The sequence below is a fragment of the Hypanus sabinus genome, chromosome 3 (assembly GCF_030144855.1).
Source record: "Hypanus sabinus isolate sHypSab1 chromosome 3, sHypSab1.hap1, whole genome shotgun sequence".
Classification (NCBI taxonomy): Eukaryota; Metazoa; Chordata; class Chondrichthyes; order Myliobatiformes; family Dasyatidae; genus Hypanus; species Hypanus sabinus.
In genome coordinates this window covers 116,534,136-116,552,675 of record NC_082708.1, presented here as the reverse complement: position 1 = coordinate 116,552,675, position 18,540 = coordinate 116,534,136, and the positions used below count along the sequence as shown (strand labels likewise).

Here is an 18,540-nt window from a genome sequence, read left to right as displayed (position 1 = left end):
TCCGATTGTTGACCGACGTAGCCTAATGCTTTTCCAATGACTGTTGGCATTTTACCTCTTTCCGATCACTTTATTATTTCTACTTTATTTTCAATTGTGATGGTGATTATTTTCGTGAACTGAAACACTGCGGTTTCAGAGCTCCACCGCCGGGTCCTAATGTCCACCGCACTGAGACAGGTTAAATAAGGTCTGGGGTTCCGCTGGGTCCTAAGGTCCACCACACTGAGACAGGTTAAATAAAGGACTTGAACATCTGTGTTTTTTGGTATCTGCAAGGGATCCCGGAACCAATCCCCCCCGGGTAAGGAGGACCGACTACTTAACTTTTGTGTTAATGTTTGTGAATTATTTCATTGAAATACTTGCTCCAAATATGCCCAAATAGCAATGGCACAAACAAGTCAAATCATTTATGCTGGGCTTTTTTCCTGTAAAGGTAGATCCAGGGACAATGGACAACATGCATCTTATAAAGCATTCACAATTGAAGGCCGTATCTTGGGTAATGATGAGTCTGAGTTCAGAGAGGAAATTAAGAACCTGGTATCCGCGGGGGGTCCGGGAACCAATCCCCTGCGGATAAGGAGGGCCGACTGTATTTGAATGGTTCAGCTGAAAAAGTGACAGAAAACAATCAAAAGGATTAAGTGGTTAGAGTAGTTGTAGAGGTTGAAACTGGGGAACCAAGGTACCATAGGTAAATAAAATCCCCCCCAATCATCGCCATCTATAGCATGACAGAATGGTGTGTTTTGGTAAAGTAGAATTTTTCAAAGTTAATTTAAAAAAAAGAAACTTTTTTTCTGAAGGGAATTGTGTATCTATTTGTAGCTGAAAATATTACTTGATATTTACAGCTCATTCCTTTAATGCAGACTCACAGCTCAGGAAAAATTACTGGTTCACACTTAGAGGACAATTACCATGGTGATCATTACTTCAACCTTGCTGTAATATGAGCTTTAGTTAAAGAAAGGTGATGACACATTGGGAACTGAGGGCTGCTGAACAACAACCTGGAGAATGATTGAGAGTGATAACTAGGAAGTTAATTGGATTCTTATATTTGTGTCTTAGCCATAATCTGACTCTTCTAGTACCTGATTTTAACAGATGTTTTCAGCACGTGATCCAATTTCCTGGACGAGTACAACCTTCAGCATGGTGATAAAAGTACATGCTTACAGTTATTTTTTTCCTTAATCTTGGATGTCTTTCATGGCACTTTTAGTGGATTTTATCTAAACTCTTGATAATGTCCTTTTGAAATTTTTAACAGGGGCAATGCTGTTGATGAAAATGATGTGAATGGATTCAAGTCTCAATCATGTAATAAAGTCCAAAAGGTATTCCCTTACAATTATATAAATGTTAATATGTGCTATTGAAATGTAATATCTTGTCTGAAAAACAGCATCTTCAGCTGAAGAGAATTTTTCCACATTACACTGAATATTGACGTAAATCTTGTTCATAAGTCTAATAATGCTTGAACCTTCTGTGATTTGTACGATTTGGGTCAAGCTGACATGTTGGATTATTTTGAAACTCTGTGTTTTTTCACCCCCCCCCCCCCCCCCCCCACTCTCTTTTGCTCATGAATGACTGGCATGTTCAGACATTAATAGTCAAATTGTTATGAAATTGGTACTGGTTCATCCTTATTAAGGTTTTTAATATAATGAAGCAAAAATGAAATATTATGGCTTCATTTGTAATCACACAATCAGAGCATATACAGGTAATTAGTAAGTAATTGTTTGGAAAGATTTTAAAGCTGTAACTTTAATGCAGGTGCTTCAATAAATTAGAGAGGGATATAAACTAGCACAGTATTTAACAGTTGCTGCTATTTTTGGAACATTTCGACTTTGATACAGAGTGATCAAAGGACGTTGTTGACAGTTACATCTGCAGAGTTGCTTTTAGCTTAAATTGACTATCTGATTCGTTCTTTGCTCCTCATGGAGAAAGAGCAGCTCCTTGTTTGGTTTTTGTTGTTTGGCCAAGATCAGCTAGTTTGCACAGCCCTATTGATCCTTATCTCTGATCATGTTGCACTAGTACTGTTTGGTGTTTTAATTATAGCTTTGCATCATGAAATATTTTGAGCAATGTTTATACTACAAAGTCGGAAGTAAGGTTTGATTTCCTCACATGATGAGTCCATATTCTTAGCTTCTTGGTAAAATGGTGCCAAGGTGAAAAGGCCAAGTGTTGTCTGGCACTAAATGGAGAGGTAGAACTTAATGTGGCATTTGCCAGATTTGTCCCTGCACGTTAAATGCGGCTGGCTAGAAAACAGCGTTGATGCAAGTTTGTGGGTTGGGAAATGAAGGCAGCACAGTGGAACATCTACCACGTGGGAAATGGCTGAGGTGGATAATGTTGATGCATTTCAGGAGAATCTAGGTAAATGGAATAAAAGTCAGCATAAATGTAGTTCCTGTGTGGATATACTCTGGAATAAGACTTCTTCCCACTGATATATGACATGAGATTTGTGTAGCAGTACAGTGCAAAGACAAAAATCTATAAATTGCAAAAAGAAATCTTGCACACAAAAGATTAATGAGATGGTACTGATGGATTCATGCATTATTCAGAAGTATGATGGCAGAGGGGAAGAAGCTGTTCCTAAATTGTAGAGGGAGGGTTGTTCCCAGTGTGGAGCTGGCTGAGTGCACTATCCTGTGCAGCCCTATTGCCATCCTGTGTACTGCAGGCTCCACACCAGGCTGTGATGCAACGAGTCAGAATGCTCTCCACTGTACATCTGTAGAAAATTTGTAGGAGTCTTTGGTGACATAAAAAATCTCCTTAAACTCCCGACAAAGCAGAGCAGCTGACATGCCACCTTTCTGATTGCATCAATGTGTTAGACCCTGGAGAGATCCCCTGAGATGTCGATGCTCAGGAGCCTGGAAGGTGCTCACTCTTCCCAGCGCTGACCCCCCCCGTGAGGACTGCCGTGTGTTCTCCTGATTCTCCCCCAGTCGATTCATTGGTTTTGCTGACTTCTTGAGTATGAGGTTGTAGTTGCAACACCACTCAAACAGCCAATACATCTCACTCCTGTAAGCATTGTCATTGTCATATAGGACTCTACCAACCACAGATGGCATTTGAGCTGTGTGTAGCCATACAGTCGTAAGGTGTAGTGAGAGTAGAGCGCGAGGCTGAGCATGCACCTTTGAGATGTGACTGTGTTGATAGTCGGTGAGGAGGAGATGTTACTACAGATGTGCCTTAACTGGGCTTCCAATTAGGAAGTTAAGGACTCAGTTACAGAGTTGGGTACAGAAGCCCAAATTTTGCAGCTCATCTGTTATTGTTGAGGGAATGGTGGTGTTGAACACAGAGCTATAATCGTCGGCACTAGCTTGGCGTATATCTTGTGCTTGTTTAGATGTTCCAAAGCAGAGTGGAGAACCAGTGGGATTGTGTTAAGTCATGTTAAACATCAATGTAATGTGAAGGATATCACACCCTCATTTCCCCCTTCCATTCCCACACTTCTGGTCAATTCTTTTGGGTGTTTCAATTTTAGGAAGATACTTTCTTGGTGTAAAATACCAGGGAATTCAGCTTCCAAATTCCTATTTGTACCATTAATAATGTACTGTGTAATATTTTGCTTCAGTTAAGATGTGGTAAAATGGGCAAATCAGCATTGCTCCAGAAAATTGAAGCAATAGCAATGTAAGCCACAATATTTTGTTTTAGCATGTTTTAAAGTAGAATCAAGATAATATATACAATTTGCTATTCAGAAATCTGGATGTTTCTGCATTTGGTTCACTGGAATCCTGGTTCCCCCAGTTCCCTTTGGGCTCACTGGGGCCATGGTTCCTGGTGGTTATGGTTAAATCTACCAGGTTCACTAGAAAGTTTATCATTTACCTTATGATGTTACAGGGAAAAAAAACAGAATATGGTAGAGTATTCATTTAAATAATATCCAGAAGGTGGAAAAATCTGGTAGTCCAGCGCCATTAAGATCCTGCGTGTGCTGATTAATGGAGTTTTGCAGTGTAGCTGCATGCACCCAGGGCCCTGGTGTATGAGGGGGAATTGCAGGATACAGCACCTGACGCATGGTTTAGACCCAAGAATGCCGACAGCTCTTTTCCTCCTGCAGATGCTGCCCAGCCCACTTAGTTTTTCCAACAAATTGTTGCTCCTGCTTCCAGTATCAGCCGTCTCCTTTATCTCAAGTGGATTATCAAAGCTTTACTGTTTTCTCAGGGTGAAAATTATCTGATGAATCTTTGGCAAACAAGGAAAGTCTGCAGATGCTGGAAATCCGAGCAGCACACACAAAATGCTGCTGAACTCAGCAGGCCAGGCACTCCATGGAAGAGAGTAGAGTCGACGTTTCAGGCCAAGACCTTTCAGCGGGACTGGAGAAAAAAAGCTGAGGAGTAGAGATGAAAGGTGGAGGGATGAAGTAAAGAGCTGGGAAGTTAATTGGTGAAAGATACAAGGCTGGAGAAAGAGGAATCTTAATAGGAGAGGACTATTTAATAGTTGCTGTGCAAAGTGGTCTCCCAATCAACTTTGGAATGGGAGGCCACTGGGAGATCCTCCCTGCGATGCTCCTCCCTCCTTTTCTTTCTTCCATGGCCTTCTGTCCTTTTCTATTAGATTTCTCCTTCTCCAGCCCTGTATCTTTTTCCCCAATCAACTTCCCAGCTCTTAACTTCAGAATCAGAATCAGGCTTATTATCACCGTCATGTGATGTGAAGTTTGTTAACTTAGCAACAGCAGTTCAATGGAATACATAATCACCATCATCTTGTGTTTCTCTCTCCCCTCCCCCACGTATTTAATAAAGGCATGAAAAGTACAATTGCTTGTGCATTATTAGTTTAGGCAGATTGTGTTTGTCTATTATTGTGACCTAGATGACGATCAGACCACATTTTGAGTAATTAATGTAGAAAACCAGGTAATTACAAAGGGTTCACAAACTTTTTTCTTGTAACTGTAATTCAGCTAAATCGCAACAAGAATTGGATATAATGCGAGTGATGAACTGGGAAACTGTATTTGTGTTGCTTGGCCTGCATTGGTTATAATACAATTTCGATTGGGAAGTAACTGCAGTAATCACCCACAGGCTGAGGGTTTGACTGCAGAAGGCCATTGAAGGGAGTTACTTTGGAAACTGACAAGTAATCGCTTCCATTGACACTTGTGCAACAATCCTCTATGAAACAATATAACATGCAACCTTTAGTATTTTTAACTTGCAGTAGCAAAGTAAGCTTGTAGCTGTTTAAAAACACCTATATTTTTTGAAAACCCTGCAGGAAAACTTTTGTTATTTGTGAGTCTGAAAATCTCTTGCCTGTGACCTTTTTTTCCTATTGACACAATTATTTTTATAAAGCAAATTTCTATAATGTGAGATCTTAGAAAGCCACAACTATGACATTATAGCACAGCTACCTGTACAGTGAAGTATATCAGTAAACACTAAGCAATATTTTGATGCCCAGGTAAATGATGTTTTACATCATTTCATCATTGAGAATATGTTAAAGTACTTCAGACACTGTTTTATCACTTATTTTCAGAAACAACAAAAGAAAAATGAAAGCGCAGCCCAGATCTCCTTCCCTGGCGAGGTCCTCCGAGCTCTCAACCCAAATATTTACAGAAATATTGAATATGAAGTTTGGCAGAAATCGAAACAAGGTAAATGTTTTAAGTTTGTAACCTTTGATTTCAAGTTGGCTCTTTCGCACGTTGTTGCTGTTAAATATTAATATTTAATCTGTACTTTTCAGCACAGCAGAAAAGGGACTACTCCATTGCTGCTGGGATGCAGTATGTTGTAGGGGATAAATGCAAGGTAGGCATTGATGCAGAATATCTACTCTCTGATTTTCAAATTTCAAATTTGTGATCTCTCTTTAATATGTGCAATACCTTTTTTGGCCTCTGTCTTTAAGAATGGATATAGAACAGAAGAACAACAAATAGAGTAAAAGGAATTTTCAAGCCCTAAATCCAAAGCTCAGGAGCCACAAATATCCCTTGTTAAAACTGCAGGCTTGTACACTAATTTGAAGGCATGGGAATTAGGCTTCCTGCTTAAGTTTGATTAGAATGGACAGGGTGTCTGCAGAGGATTATGTGGACTCCTAAAAACATGTCCATTTGGGGAAGGGAATGAGATTAATATGAAGACTCAAATTCTGGCCACAGACAATCCTGCCTTGTTTCCATTATGCTCTTGCAGTTGGGCCACCCTCTAGTCCTGCTTTTCCATCTACTGATTCATAAACCTTCTGTGTTCTTGCATCCTATTTCCTCTCACCAGGTTGTATGCTGGGAGGCAAGAGGCCATCGGTTTTGATGAGTTATTACTCCTAATGTACTTTTTTGGATTTATGCTATAAGGATGGTGTTCTAATATATTCCCCCCCCCCCTTGCCTTTCCTTCCCCTTTCTTCTTTGTCAGCAGTTAAATTCTCAGGCATAATCATTATTGTTGACACTTTAGACAATAGGTGCAGAAGTAGACCATTCGGCCCTTCGAGCCTGCACCGCTATTTTGAGATCATGGCTGATCATCTACTATCAATACCCAGTTCCTGCCTTGTCCCCATATCCCTTGATTCCCCTGTCCATAAGATACTTATCTAGCTCCTTCTTGAAAGCATCCAGAGAATTGGCCTCCACTACCTTCTGAGGCAGTGCATTCCAGACCCCCACAACTCTCTGGGAGAAGAAGTTTTTCCTTAACTCTGTCCTAAATAACCTACCCCTTATTCTCAAACCATGCCCTCTGGGACTGGACTCTCCCAGCATCTGGAACATATTTCTTGCCTCTATCTTGTCCAATCCCTTAATAATCTTATATGTTTCAATCAGATCCCCTCTCAATCTCCTTAATTCCAGCGTGTACAAGCCCAGTCTCCCTCACCTCCCTGCGTAAGACAGTCCAGACATCCCAATTCGTGAATCTACGCTACACTTCCTCTACAGCCAGGATGTCCTTCCTTAACCCTGGAGACCAAAACTGTACACAATACTCCAGGTGTGGTCTCACCAGGGCTCTGTACAAATGCAAGAGGATTTCCTTGCTCTTGTACTCAATTCCCTTTATAATAAAGGCCAACATTCCATTAGCCTTCTTCACTGCCTGCTGCACTTGCTCATTCACCTTCAGTGACTGATGAACAAGGACTGCTAGATCTCTTTGTATTTCTCACTTACCTAACTCTACACCATTCAGATAATAATCTGCCTTCCTGTTCTTACTCCCAAAGTGGGTAACCTCACACTTATTCACATTAAACGTCATCTGCCAAGTATCTGCCCACTCACCCAGCCTATCCAAGTCACCCTGAATTCTCCCAACATCCTCATCACATGTCACACTGCCACCCAGCTTAGTATCATCAGCAAATTTGCTGATGTTATTCTCAATGCCTTCATCTAAATCGTTGATGTAAATTGTAAACAGCTGTGGTCCCAATACCGAGCCCTGTGGCACCCCACTAGTCACCACCTGCCATTCTGAGAAACACCCATTCACCACTACCCTTTGCTTTCTATCTGTCAACCAGTTTTCTATCCATGTCAATGTCTTCCCCCGCAATGCCATGAGCTCTGATTTTACCCACCAATCTCCTATGTGGGACCTTATCAAATGCCTTCTGAAAATCGAGGTACACTACATCCACTGGATCTCCCCCGTCTAACTTCCTGGTTACATCCTCGAAAAACTCCCAACAGAATAGTCAAGCATGATTTACCCTTGGTAAATCCATGCTGGCTCGGCCCATTCCTATCACTGCTATCTAGATATGCCACTATTTCATCCTTAATAATGGACTCTAGCATCTTCCCCACCACCGATGTCAGGCTGACAGGTTGATAGTTCTGTTTTCTCCCTCCCTCCTTTCTTAAAAAGTGGGATAACATTAGCCATTCTCCAATCCTCAGGAACTGATCCTGAATCTAAGGAACATTGGAAAATGATTACCAATGCATCCGCAATTTCCAGGGCCACCTCCTTTAGTACCCTAGGATGCAGACCATCTAGACCTGGGGACTTGTCAGCCTTCAGTCCCATCAGTCTTCTCATCACCGTTTCCTTCCTAATGTCAATCTGTTTCATTTCCTCTGTTACCTTATGTCCTTGGCCCATCCATACATCTGGGAGATTCCTTGTGTCTTCCTTAGTGAAGACAGATCTAAAGTACTCATTAAATTCTTCTGCCATTTCTGTTTCCCATAACCATTTCACCCAATTCATTCTTCAAGGGCCCAACATTGTTCTTAACTATCTTCCTTCTCTTCACATACCTAAAAAAGCTTTTGCTATCCTCCTTTATATTCCTGGCTAGCTTGCGTTCGTACCTCATTTTTTCTCCCCGTATTGCCTTTTTAGTTAAGTTCTGTTGTTCCTTAAAAACTTCCCAGTCATCTGTCCTCCCACTCAGCTTAGCTCTGTCTTAATTTTTTTTAATGCTATGCAATCTCTGACTTCCTTTGTCAACCACTGTGGCCCCTTTCCCCCCTTTGAATCCTTCCTTCCCTGGGGGATGAACTGATTTTGCACCTTGTGCATTATTCCCAAGAATACCTGCCATTGCTATTCCACTGTCTTTTCTGCTAGGATATCCGTCCAGTCAACTTTGGCCAGCTCCTCCTTCATGGCTCCATAGTTTCCCGTTCAACTGCAACACTGACACCTCCGAGCTGCCCTTATCCTTCTCAAATTGCAGATAAAAACTTATCATATTATGATCACTACCTCCTAATGGCTCCTTTACTGCAAGATCGCTTATCAAATCCTGTTCATTACATAACACTAAATCCAGAATAGTCTTGTCCCTGGTCGGCTCTCGTACAAGCTGCTCCAAGAATGCATCCCGTAGGCACTCTACAAACTCCCTATCCTGGGGTCCAGCACCAACTTGATTCTCCCAGTTCACCTGCATGTTGAAATCCCCCATAACTACTGCGACATTACCTTTGCCACATGCCAATGTTAACTCCCTATTCAACTTGCACCCAATATCCATGCTACTGTTTGGTGGCCTGTAGACAACACCCATTTGGGTCCTTTTGCCCTTACTGTTCCTCAGTTCTATCCACACAGACTCTACTTCTCCTGACCCTATGTCCCCTCTTGCAAAGGACTGAATCTCTTCAAACTCCTCATAGAATATAGCCACTGTTGTGCCTTCCTTGTAACTGTCCAGGATAGATTCTCAGAGATGCTGAGACTCAGGAACTTGAAATTGCTTACTCTTTCTACCTCTGATTTCTCTGTGGACTGGTGTGTGTTTTCTCATCTTACCCTTTCTACGATCCACGATCAATTCTTTGGTCTTACTGACATTGAGTCCAATGTTATTGCTGTGACACCACTCAACCAGCTGATCTATCGTGCTCCTGCACGCCTTCTCGTCACCATCTGAAATTCTGCCAACAATAATTGTGTTGTCAGCAAATTTATAGATGGCATTTGAACTGTCATGAGTGTAGAGAGAGCAGAGCAGTGGACTATGCACTCAACTTTGAGGTGCACCAGTGTTGATTATCGGCAAGGTGGAGGTATTATTTCTGATCCACACAGACTCTACTTCTCCTGATCCTATGTCCCCCCTTGCAAAGGACTGAATCTCATTCCTCACCAACAGGGCCACCCCACCCCCTCTGCCCACATTTCTGTCCCTACGATAGCACGTATACCCTTGTACATTCATTTCCCAGGTCTGATCTCCCTGCAGCCATGTCTCCGTTATCCCAACAACATCATAGTTAGCCATTCGCATCTGAGCTTCAAGCTCATTCACCTTATTTCTGACACTTAGTGCATTCAGATATAGAATTTTTAGCCAATTTCTCCTTTGTTTGAATTGCTGCCTATTGTGCTTAACCCAGCTCCCCGAACTCCCATAGGGCTATACGCCCCTTGAATTTTGTTGTCCTTCCTAAATTTACTTATTCTTTCTGCACATTTAACTCCATGTTCCATCAGACCATCCCTCTGTACACGTGTCCTCCTTATCACTTGTTCCGTTTCACCTTTCTTTACTACACACTTAATATTCTGGAACCGTGTAGTCCCCACCTATCCTTTATGCTTCCTTTCGCTATCCTCTCTCACATTCTGGATCCCTGACCTCTGCAAATTTAGTTTAACCCTCCCCCCCCCCCCCCCCCCCCAAGAAGCACTAGCAAACTTCCCTGCAAGAATGTTAGTACCGCTCCAGTTCAGGTGTAAACCGTCCCTTCGGTACAGATCCCACCTTCCCTGGAACAGCCCAATTATCTAAAAACCTGAAGCCCTCCCTCCTCAGCCACGTATTAATCTGTATAATCCTTCTGTTCCTTGCCTTATTCACACATGGCGCAGGTAGCAATCCTGAGATTGTTACCCTGGAGGTCCTGCTCTTCAGCTTTGCACCTAACTCCCTGAACTCCCTACGCAGGACCCCCTCGCTCATCCTACCCACGTCATTGGTCCCTGCATGGACCACAACATCTGGATTCTTGCCCTCCCTCTCGAGAATAACCTGCACCCAATCTGAGATGTCTCGGACCCCAGCACCAGGGAGGTAACATACCATCTGAGACTCCCGATCTTCCCCACAAAATCTCCTATCTGCCCCCCTGACTATAGAATCCCCTATCAATACTGCTCTCTTCTCTTCCCTCCTCCCCTTCCTAGTTGAGGGTCCAACCTCAGTGCCAGAGACAGGACCTCTGCAACTTGTTCCTGGTAGGTCATCCCCACCAACAGTATCCAAAACGGTAAACATTTTTGATGGGAACGGCCACAGGGGTGCTCTGCTCTCTCTGTGTGCTTCCCCTGCCTCTCTTGACTGTCACCCATTTGCCTAACTCCTGTCTTTTCGGTGTGACTACCTCCCGATAACTCTTATCTATCTCTGCCTCTGCCTCCCGAATGATCCGTAGTTTATCCAGCTCCTGCTCCAATTCCCTAACTCGGGCTGATAGGAGCTGCAGCTGGATGCACCTACTGCAGGTGTGGTCATCAGGGACAACTGTGTTGACCCTGACCTCCCACATACTGCATACAGAGTACACCACTGCTCTGACTGTCTCCCCCATTACCTGATCCCAGATTAGTCAGAATAAATGAAAAAAGAACCATCTGTCCTTACCTTTTTACCTCAGCAAGCACGAACTCAGGCTCACTGATTTCCTCTCACCGAAGCCCTCTTGCACCGAAGCCCGCTGAGCCAAAGCCCAGCACTCTGCTCCCGCGCATTCCGCTGCCCGCTCCTGAAAGTGGGCCGCTTTTTAAAGCCCACGCTCGCCGCTGACGTCACCCGCGCCTGCGCAGTTTTACCTTCCTCCTCAGGTACTCTCCAGGTAGGTCCGAGGGTCTCGGCCTACCTACAACGGCTCATCCTCTGATCCTCCGATCTCCAGTCATCTGTCGATCATGAGCACTCCTTACTCCCGCTCCACTGCCCGCACCGACGGGCACTTTGATCAACAAAGTGCAGGAAGAAATTATCTTATGGTTTTAAAACTTGTCTGTTGCAATTTAAAGTTACATTAAATGAAGAAATTCTCCCCCCCTTTACTCTTTGTATGAGCTGTAGAAACTTTTCATCTAAAAGGGAGAAATGGAATTTTATAAGGTAACTGTAAATTTGTAGAATGGCCAATTAATAATTGGAAAATTATCATTGGTAACTCCTGTGAACTAATGATGCATATTTTTATTCTGTGTTTTTCCCATCATCTCTTTTGAAGGCAGTGAATATAAGAACACAAAAACATTATGTGCAAATCCAGTCAGCTCCTATAGCTTCTGCATCAGTGTATATTAAACCAACTTGTATTGAACTCTCACTCATTCTTAAATAGTGTTTCTTCAAGGCATACAGTAACTTGTCTCTGATTGAATTGTGCTCTAGGATTTTCAGTGGAGTCTGCTGCCCTCTAGAGGGTATGTAAAGTTAAGTCTTCCCGCACAGGATCAACATGTCCGATGAAGGGACTTGTTCATTATTATATTCCTGATATTGCCTAAATCCAGCATTCTCATTCAGTTGACATTGTTTAGAACATAGAATAGTACAGCACAGTACAGGCCCTTCTGCCCACAATGTTGTGCGGACCCTTAAACGCTGCTTCCCGTATAACCCTCCACCTTAAATTCCTCCATATACTTGTCTAGTAGTCTCTTAAATTATTACTGAATTTAAAGTATTACTGAAATCCTTCAGTGGGAGATCTATTTTATGAAACTCTATTTTCATCTTACTGCAGAGGCATTCATTACATAAATAATGAAAATTAAGAATATTGATCCTTTACAATCTCTTCACTAGGTCTGTTTGGACGATGGTAAGTGCTATAATGCACACATTGAGACGGTCAGCCCTGACAATGGACCGGTTGGTGTCTACGTCGAAGAACTAGGCGAAAAGTAGGTTCAGCCATTTTAATTTTAAAGATTATTGTGCCTGTCTTTAATTTTTTTTTCAGCTTTTAAGAATTTTAGATGACTGCATTTCATAGCAGCATTCTGGCAACAGTGTGACTTTGATGTGAGAGCATAGACTATGCAGAGTGGCTGATGACAGTATGCTAGATAATAGCACAGTGTGTATTCCAACTGATCTACAAGAGGCTTGAAAGAATGCCTCATGTAAACTTGGAGAATGGATGCAAGCCCCTCTTCTTGAGCCTTGAATTTTTTTTAATGTAAGATGGGCTAGTAGGGGCTGGAATGAAATATGTTGAGATAAAATAATCATACTGTGAATGGTATTTGTATGTTTTCCCTGATGGCTGTCTTGGTAGTACATTGCCCAATAAAACAGAGTGCTCCTTTTCAGATTGGATCCAAGTACATATCAGTCGTTTTGAGTTATGTAATATAGCCAAACGTGATGGGGAATATGGACACTCTGAGAATCCTACCCTAACATAACCCAGTATTTTCAGGATAAGTACTCCATTAAATGCTTGGGAGCAAAGCTAGTTCTGATACACCTTGTTGTCAGTTTTATTTATTTGTTTATTTTAAGTTTGCTTGAGAGTGAACTTGTATCATGCCAACATCTAAATTTTATTGTTTAAAAGAAATTAGAATAATTGGAACAGGAAGAGAAATAAGGAGAGAGAAAGAGAGAGGTTTGATTAAACAAAAGTGTGAGTGACAAGAGATCACAAAGGAAGATTTGGGGGGGGGGGAGCATAAAAAGTTTGACTTAAAATTTGAACCTTGCCTTGGGGAATGAGATAGAACACAGTTCACTTTCTGGATGAGAGTGGTTGATTGACTATCAGGAGACTGTCAATGTAAAAGGATACTTAAGCTGCAAAGTTCCAGATTTGATTTTCTGTTGCAAGTTTAATAGGCAATATGCAAATACAGGAACCATGAAAATCATGGGATCATAAGATCATAAGATCAGCTGGATTTTTTATGTTACAGAGATGGGGCATAACATTAATACATCTGGTGTATCTTCCTTATCGCAAGTTGCAAGCTGATCTGCACAATAATAACAAGATTGATCATCCAGACATTTTTACTAAATTCTGTCAACTCTGTTTCAAAGTTTACAGAGGCAAATTTGAGAAAATGTGTGCTGTTTATTTCTATTTCTTTGAATTGGGATGGATAAGTTTTGTTGAACTATTATCTCTATTAGAATATTTTTGATGCAAAGGGAATGCTGAGGAGTATGAATCTGTAAAATGTCGCCCTTGCTCCAAGCAATTAAGAAACTGCTGCTGCTGGTTCTCACAGCTGGCCTTTGGTTTTATTAAACTCTACCTGCAGCAAGCAGTAAGATGATACCTGGATGGCATCCAATTTTTTGGATTTGTTCTATTTAACCGTCCTGTTTCTGAAATGAATGAATAATAGCTGTTGTTGGAGATGTTGCTTTAAACTGAATTGAAACCAACAAGATTGAAACTTGCCAGTGTCTGAGCACTCTTCTTAAAAACAGTATCACTTGTTAGAATCTCCTTGTAGAAGTCAAAGCTCTATGTGTCTTCTTCCACTGGGCGTCATCCCTCTTTGGAACTGTGTTAGTGTGGCCATTACTTTATCTGAAGTTGCTTTGCTCTCTTTCTTTATACTGAGAATATCATGTCTCTGAGTTTTACCAATTCTTCCCCTTCCCTAGCAGACACCGAGGAAGCAGATTGTTTTGGTGTGGGGACTGGACTGCTGAGATGCTGGTGTGGTGGCAAATATGAGTGTAGTACGAAGATTTTAAGTCACATAGTGTTGATCCACATTGTCACTGCTTGACCTTCGGTTGATGTGCACGAGGGGTGATTGATAAGTTCAAGGAGTCAATTTTAGAAAACTTCGCACATACATTTTTTCCCCCTCCCCTAGTGTTGCCGCCATGTCCTCATGAACCTCCTTGAGTGATAAGCCCTTGAGACCGAGGTAGCGGATGACTGCACCAAGTCCGATGTCCATTTTCTCAGACAGTGCTTACTTGGAACGTTCAATTATCTTAAACAGAAATACCACAAAAATTATTGACTTCAAACTTTCTGCATAATCATTCAGAGTTGAACTGCACATGCATGGAATGAGAGCTGTAAACTCATCTGCTTCTACCTTCGGCTACGAACTTATCAATTACCCCTGCTGTGGACACTTTCTGGAGGTCCAAGATGCTGACTTCTACAAAGAAGGGATCCATATGCTCCACGACCGCTGGACTAAGTGTGTAAATATAGGAGGGGGACTATGTTGAAAAATAAATTAGTTAGGTTTTCTAAAATTGACTCCTATCTTAGGCTATGAACTTATCAATCACCCCTTGAAAAATACGTATGAATAACAGATTGGTGTGAATTCTAGTAGGGGTGAATTATAGTCCAGTGGAAAGTAGAAGGGAAGATTGAAGAATATAGAAGTAATATGCATTAAATAGAATTCCATCTGTAACAAAGCATGGGAAAAGAAGAAAAGAATTTTAAGTGTGTCACTAAGATTGACCTCCTATTTGCTAACAATTTAGAAATTAAATGGGAAGAGAAAGGAGAAATAAATTTAAATGAAATCTATAAAGGATGGCTTGATCTTTGTGTATTATCATTATTAACAGACAAAACAAGTCATTAACCCTGGTTCCCAGTACTATTCAGCTGCATCTTCAAATACCTCACAGTACTGTCTGCGACATATAAAAATAGGTTCTCAAATTTTCTGTTAATTATTCAATTCAAAACATCTTCCAGAATCGCGTGGAAGAAAAAGCTTTGTCTGTGTGTGTTTGCACAGAATGTCTTCCTTTGTGTGTAACAGCTTGTTCTCATCACCAGTAGGACGTGAATGTTGTGGCCTGCTGTGGCTTGCTCTTCAGAGTTCCTGTCAGAATTCCTTCAGAAGTGAAGTGGTTAGTGCTCCATCTTGTGGGCATTTGGAGTGGTTACGAGATGTTTTATTACAAATGTGGCAGGGCTTAAAATGAATATCACATTTCTCTATAATTCTTCTTCAGAAGCAACAATGTTCCTTGATAGTCACCTTATTTAATGTTTGTATCACTTATATTTATAGAACACTAAGCAATTTTATGTACGAATTGGAAGCTGCATGCATATATTTTATTATTGAGATAGCATGGAGCAGGCCCTTCTTGGCTTAAAGCTGTGTTGCCCAGCAGACCTGTGATTTAATCCTTGCTGAATCACAGGACAATTTACAATGACCAATTAAGCTATCAACTGGCTCGTCTTTGAACAGTGGGTCCAAACGCGGTCACAGGGCGAATGTACAAACTCCTTGCAGGCTGGAGAGAGAATTGAACCCATGTTGCTGGTACTGTAAAGTGTTGCACTAACCACTACTACACTCTGCCACCCCATTCACACTAGTTATATTTAACTAACAGGTTAATGTGAATGGCACACAAATGCATTTTGTTGAGACTCATAGGCTCAGATTAGATTCAATCAGATCTTTCTCCATGATGTGACTGAAAAATTTGGAAGACTAATTAATTGATTATATTGAAAAAGGAGGCTGTGGAAAAATAAAACAAGTTAAGGTGCAACAAAACATAACATAAGCAGATTTGTTTACATGAACTCAGTGGTCACTTCATTAGTTACCTCCTGTACCTAATAAAGTGGCCACTGAGCATATGTTCATGTTCTTCTGCTGCTGTAGCCTATCTACAAGTTTTGATGTGTTGTGTGTTCAGAGATGCTCTTCTGCACACCACTGTTGTAACATGGTTATTTGAGTTACTGTCACCTTCCTGTCAACTTGAACCAGTCTGGCTATCCTCCTCTGACGTCTCTCATTAACAAGGCATTTTCACTGATAGAACTGCTGTTCACTGGATGTTTTTTGTTTTTCATACCATGCTCTGTAAACTCTAGAGTGTATTGTGCATGGAAACCCTGGGAGATCAGTTTCTGAGATGCTTAAACCACCTGTCTGGCACTAATAACCACTCCATGGTCAAAGTGACTGAGATCACATTTCTTCCCCATTCTGATGTTTGGTTTGAACAACAGCTGATCTTCTTGACCATGCCTGCATATTTTTTTTATGCATGGCTTTTCTGCCACATGATTGGCTGATTAGGTATTTGTATTAATGAGCAGGTGTACCTAATAAAGTGGCCACTGAGTGTACCTAAATATTTCTTACCTTCAGATATAACACTCCTCTTCAGAACCTTAGGCCACTAATGCAAGCTTCTCAAAGGGGAACCTGGAACAGAGTTCAAGGAAAAAGAGCTAAGAAGGCATTGAATGTCCATTCTGGTAAGAAAACATCAGATATTAAATTCTCCTGGAAGAATAGATGTACGATTCAGAAATTGGCAGTAAAAACATTACTTTTGTTGTAAATTATGTTTAAGAGCTTGTTAAGTGTCGAGGATATTCTTTCCTGTAATATTCAAGTACAGGGCCTCATGGATGATATGTTATTCAGAGGTGTTAACAGAAATTACAAGCATACCATGAAGTGTTTGTCATTTATTGATTTTTACTGCACGTGCTCTGAGTCAGAACAAACTCATTGTGATCGACTGCAAAAGTTGCCAAGTTGTGATTGAATTTAGCTCTGACCAGTACAAAATAATTTGTTTTGGGAAAGTGAACCAGACCTGGATGTACACAGGGCCCTGAGAAATGTTGCAGAATGGAGAGATGTTGGGGTTCAAATACATACTTCCCTGAAAGGGGTGAATCAGGTTGACGTGCTTGCCCTCAAAGTTCAGAGTAAATTTATTATCAAAGTTCATCAGCTGAAGCACTAGGTGTAGGAGTTGGGATTTCACATTATAGTAGTGCTGATCGTTGGCTAGGCTGCTCTTGGAGTATTGTGTGCAGTTCTGGCTGCGAGAGGATTAAAAAAAAAGATTCACAGATATGATGCCTGGCTTGAGAGCGTGAATTGTATGGGAGGGTGTGGATGGGTTGGATTACCTTTTTTAGAGCAAAGGAGTCTGAGTGGACACCTTAAAGTAGTTTGTAAGATTATAAGGGGCATACGTTGGGCAGGTTGTCAGTCTTTTTTTTTCAGAAGAGTGAAGTCCAGAAGGTTTAAGGTGAGAAGGGAAAGATCTGAGAGGTAAGTTTCCTACGCAGAGGATGATGGTGTATCAAACATCCTGCATGAGGAGGTGATAGATTGTACGATTACAATGTTTATAACGCATTTTGGCCAGGTACATGGGTAGGAGAATTTTTAAAGTTTTTGGACTAAAAGTGGACTAATGGGATTTGCATAAATGGACATCTTTATCACTGTGGATGTTGGGCCGAGTGAGTCTAATAATTGAAAACATATACTTGACAGAAGTTGACTTCAGGGGACCGAAGAATCCGGGCAGTTCTGTAAGTAAGCCAAACCGCTTGCAGTCAAACTTACCGCCACGCCTTCATCAAGCAAAGATAGCCAGACAGCAGAGCTCAGGCCAACAACCCAAAGTGTCACCAGCAGAGTACTTGGGGCGACTGGAGGACTTCCCAGAACTCTCAAAGTAAGTGATGCAACATCATTTGTACATCGAGCAGTGTCTTTTAATGACAGTTAATGTGCTAGGAAGAACCCATTACCTAAATCTTGGAACGAGCATTAAGCTTTTCATAGATTCTTGTATCTTGGAAAATGCTATAACTTGTGTGTGGAATTTTTCATATTTCTGAATCTTAAAAACTGAATGGAAGAACATTTCAATAGATTTTGTTCAAGTACTGTGTGGGCAGAGTGCATCTATGGGCCGCCTCTGGCTGTTCCCAGCTTTGGGTTTATAGACTTAGTTTTGATCTGAATGCTGATGTTTGCTTTATTGTGTATGATTTGATATAATTTTTCTCTCTCTGGGCATTGGCTGTTGGTCTTTTTTAAATTGGATTGTTTCGGGTTTCTTGTTTTGTGGCTGCCTGTTGAGCAGATGAATCTCAAGGTTGTATAATGTATACATACTTTGGTAACAAAATGCACTTCAAACTATGAAGTCAAAGGATAAACCAGGCAGCAGCAGCACAACTTATTGAACTTCCTCTAAAAAATTACCGTG

General features: G+C 41.4%; 1 protein-coding gene across 7 annotated transcripts in view; it reads left to right on the top strand.

Moving 5' to 3' along the window:
* The window catches only part of otud4 (OTU deubiquitinase 4), a 130,090-nt gene that overhangs the window by 45,229 nt on the left and 66,321 nt on the right, over window positions 1-18,540 (top strand). For all 7 annotated transcript variants that reach the window (XR_009511274.1, XM_059964985.1, XM_059964986.1 and 4 more), the window contains exons 8-13: window positions 1,283-1,349; window positions 5,587-5,707; window positions 5,800-5,864; window positions 12,346-12,443; window positions 16,665-16,774; window positions 17,817-18,000. Coding sequence is in view for 6 of the 7 variants with exons in the window: in XM_059964985.1 (XP_059820968.1) it covers window positions 1,283-1,349; window positions 5,587-5,707; window positions 5,800-5,864; window positions 12,346-12,443; window positions 16,665-16,774; window positions 17,817-18,000 (645 nt within the window). In the remaining variant the exon portion in view is untranslated. The remainder of the gene's footprint in view (window positions 1-1,282; window positions 1,350-5,586; window positions 5,708-5,799; window positions 5,865-12,345; window positions 12,444-16,664; window positions 16,775-17,816; window positions 18,001-18,540) is intronic.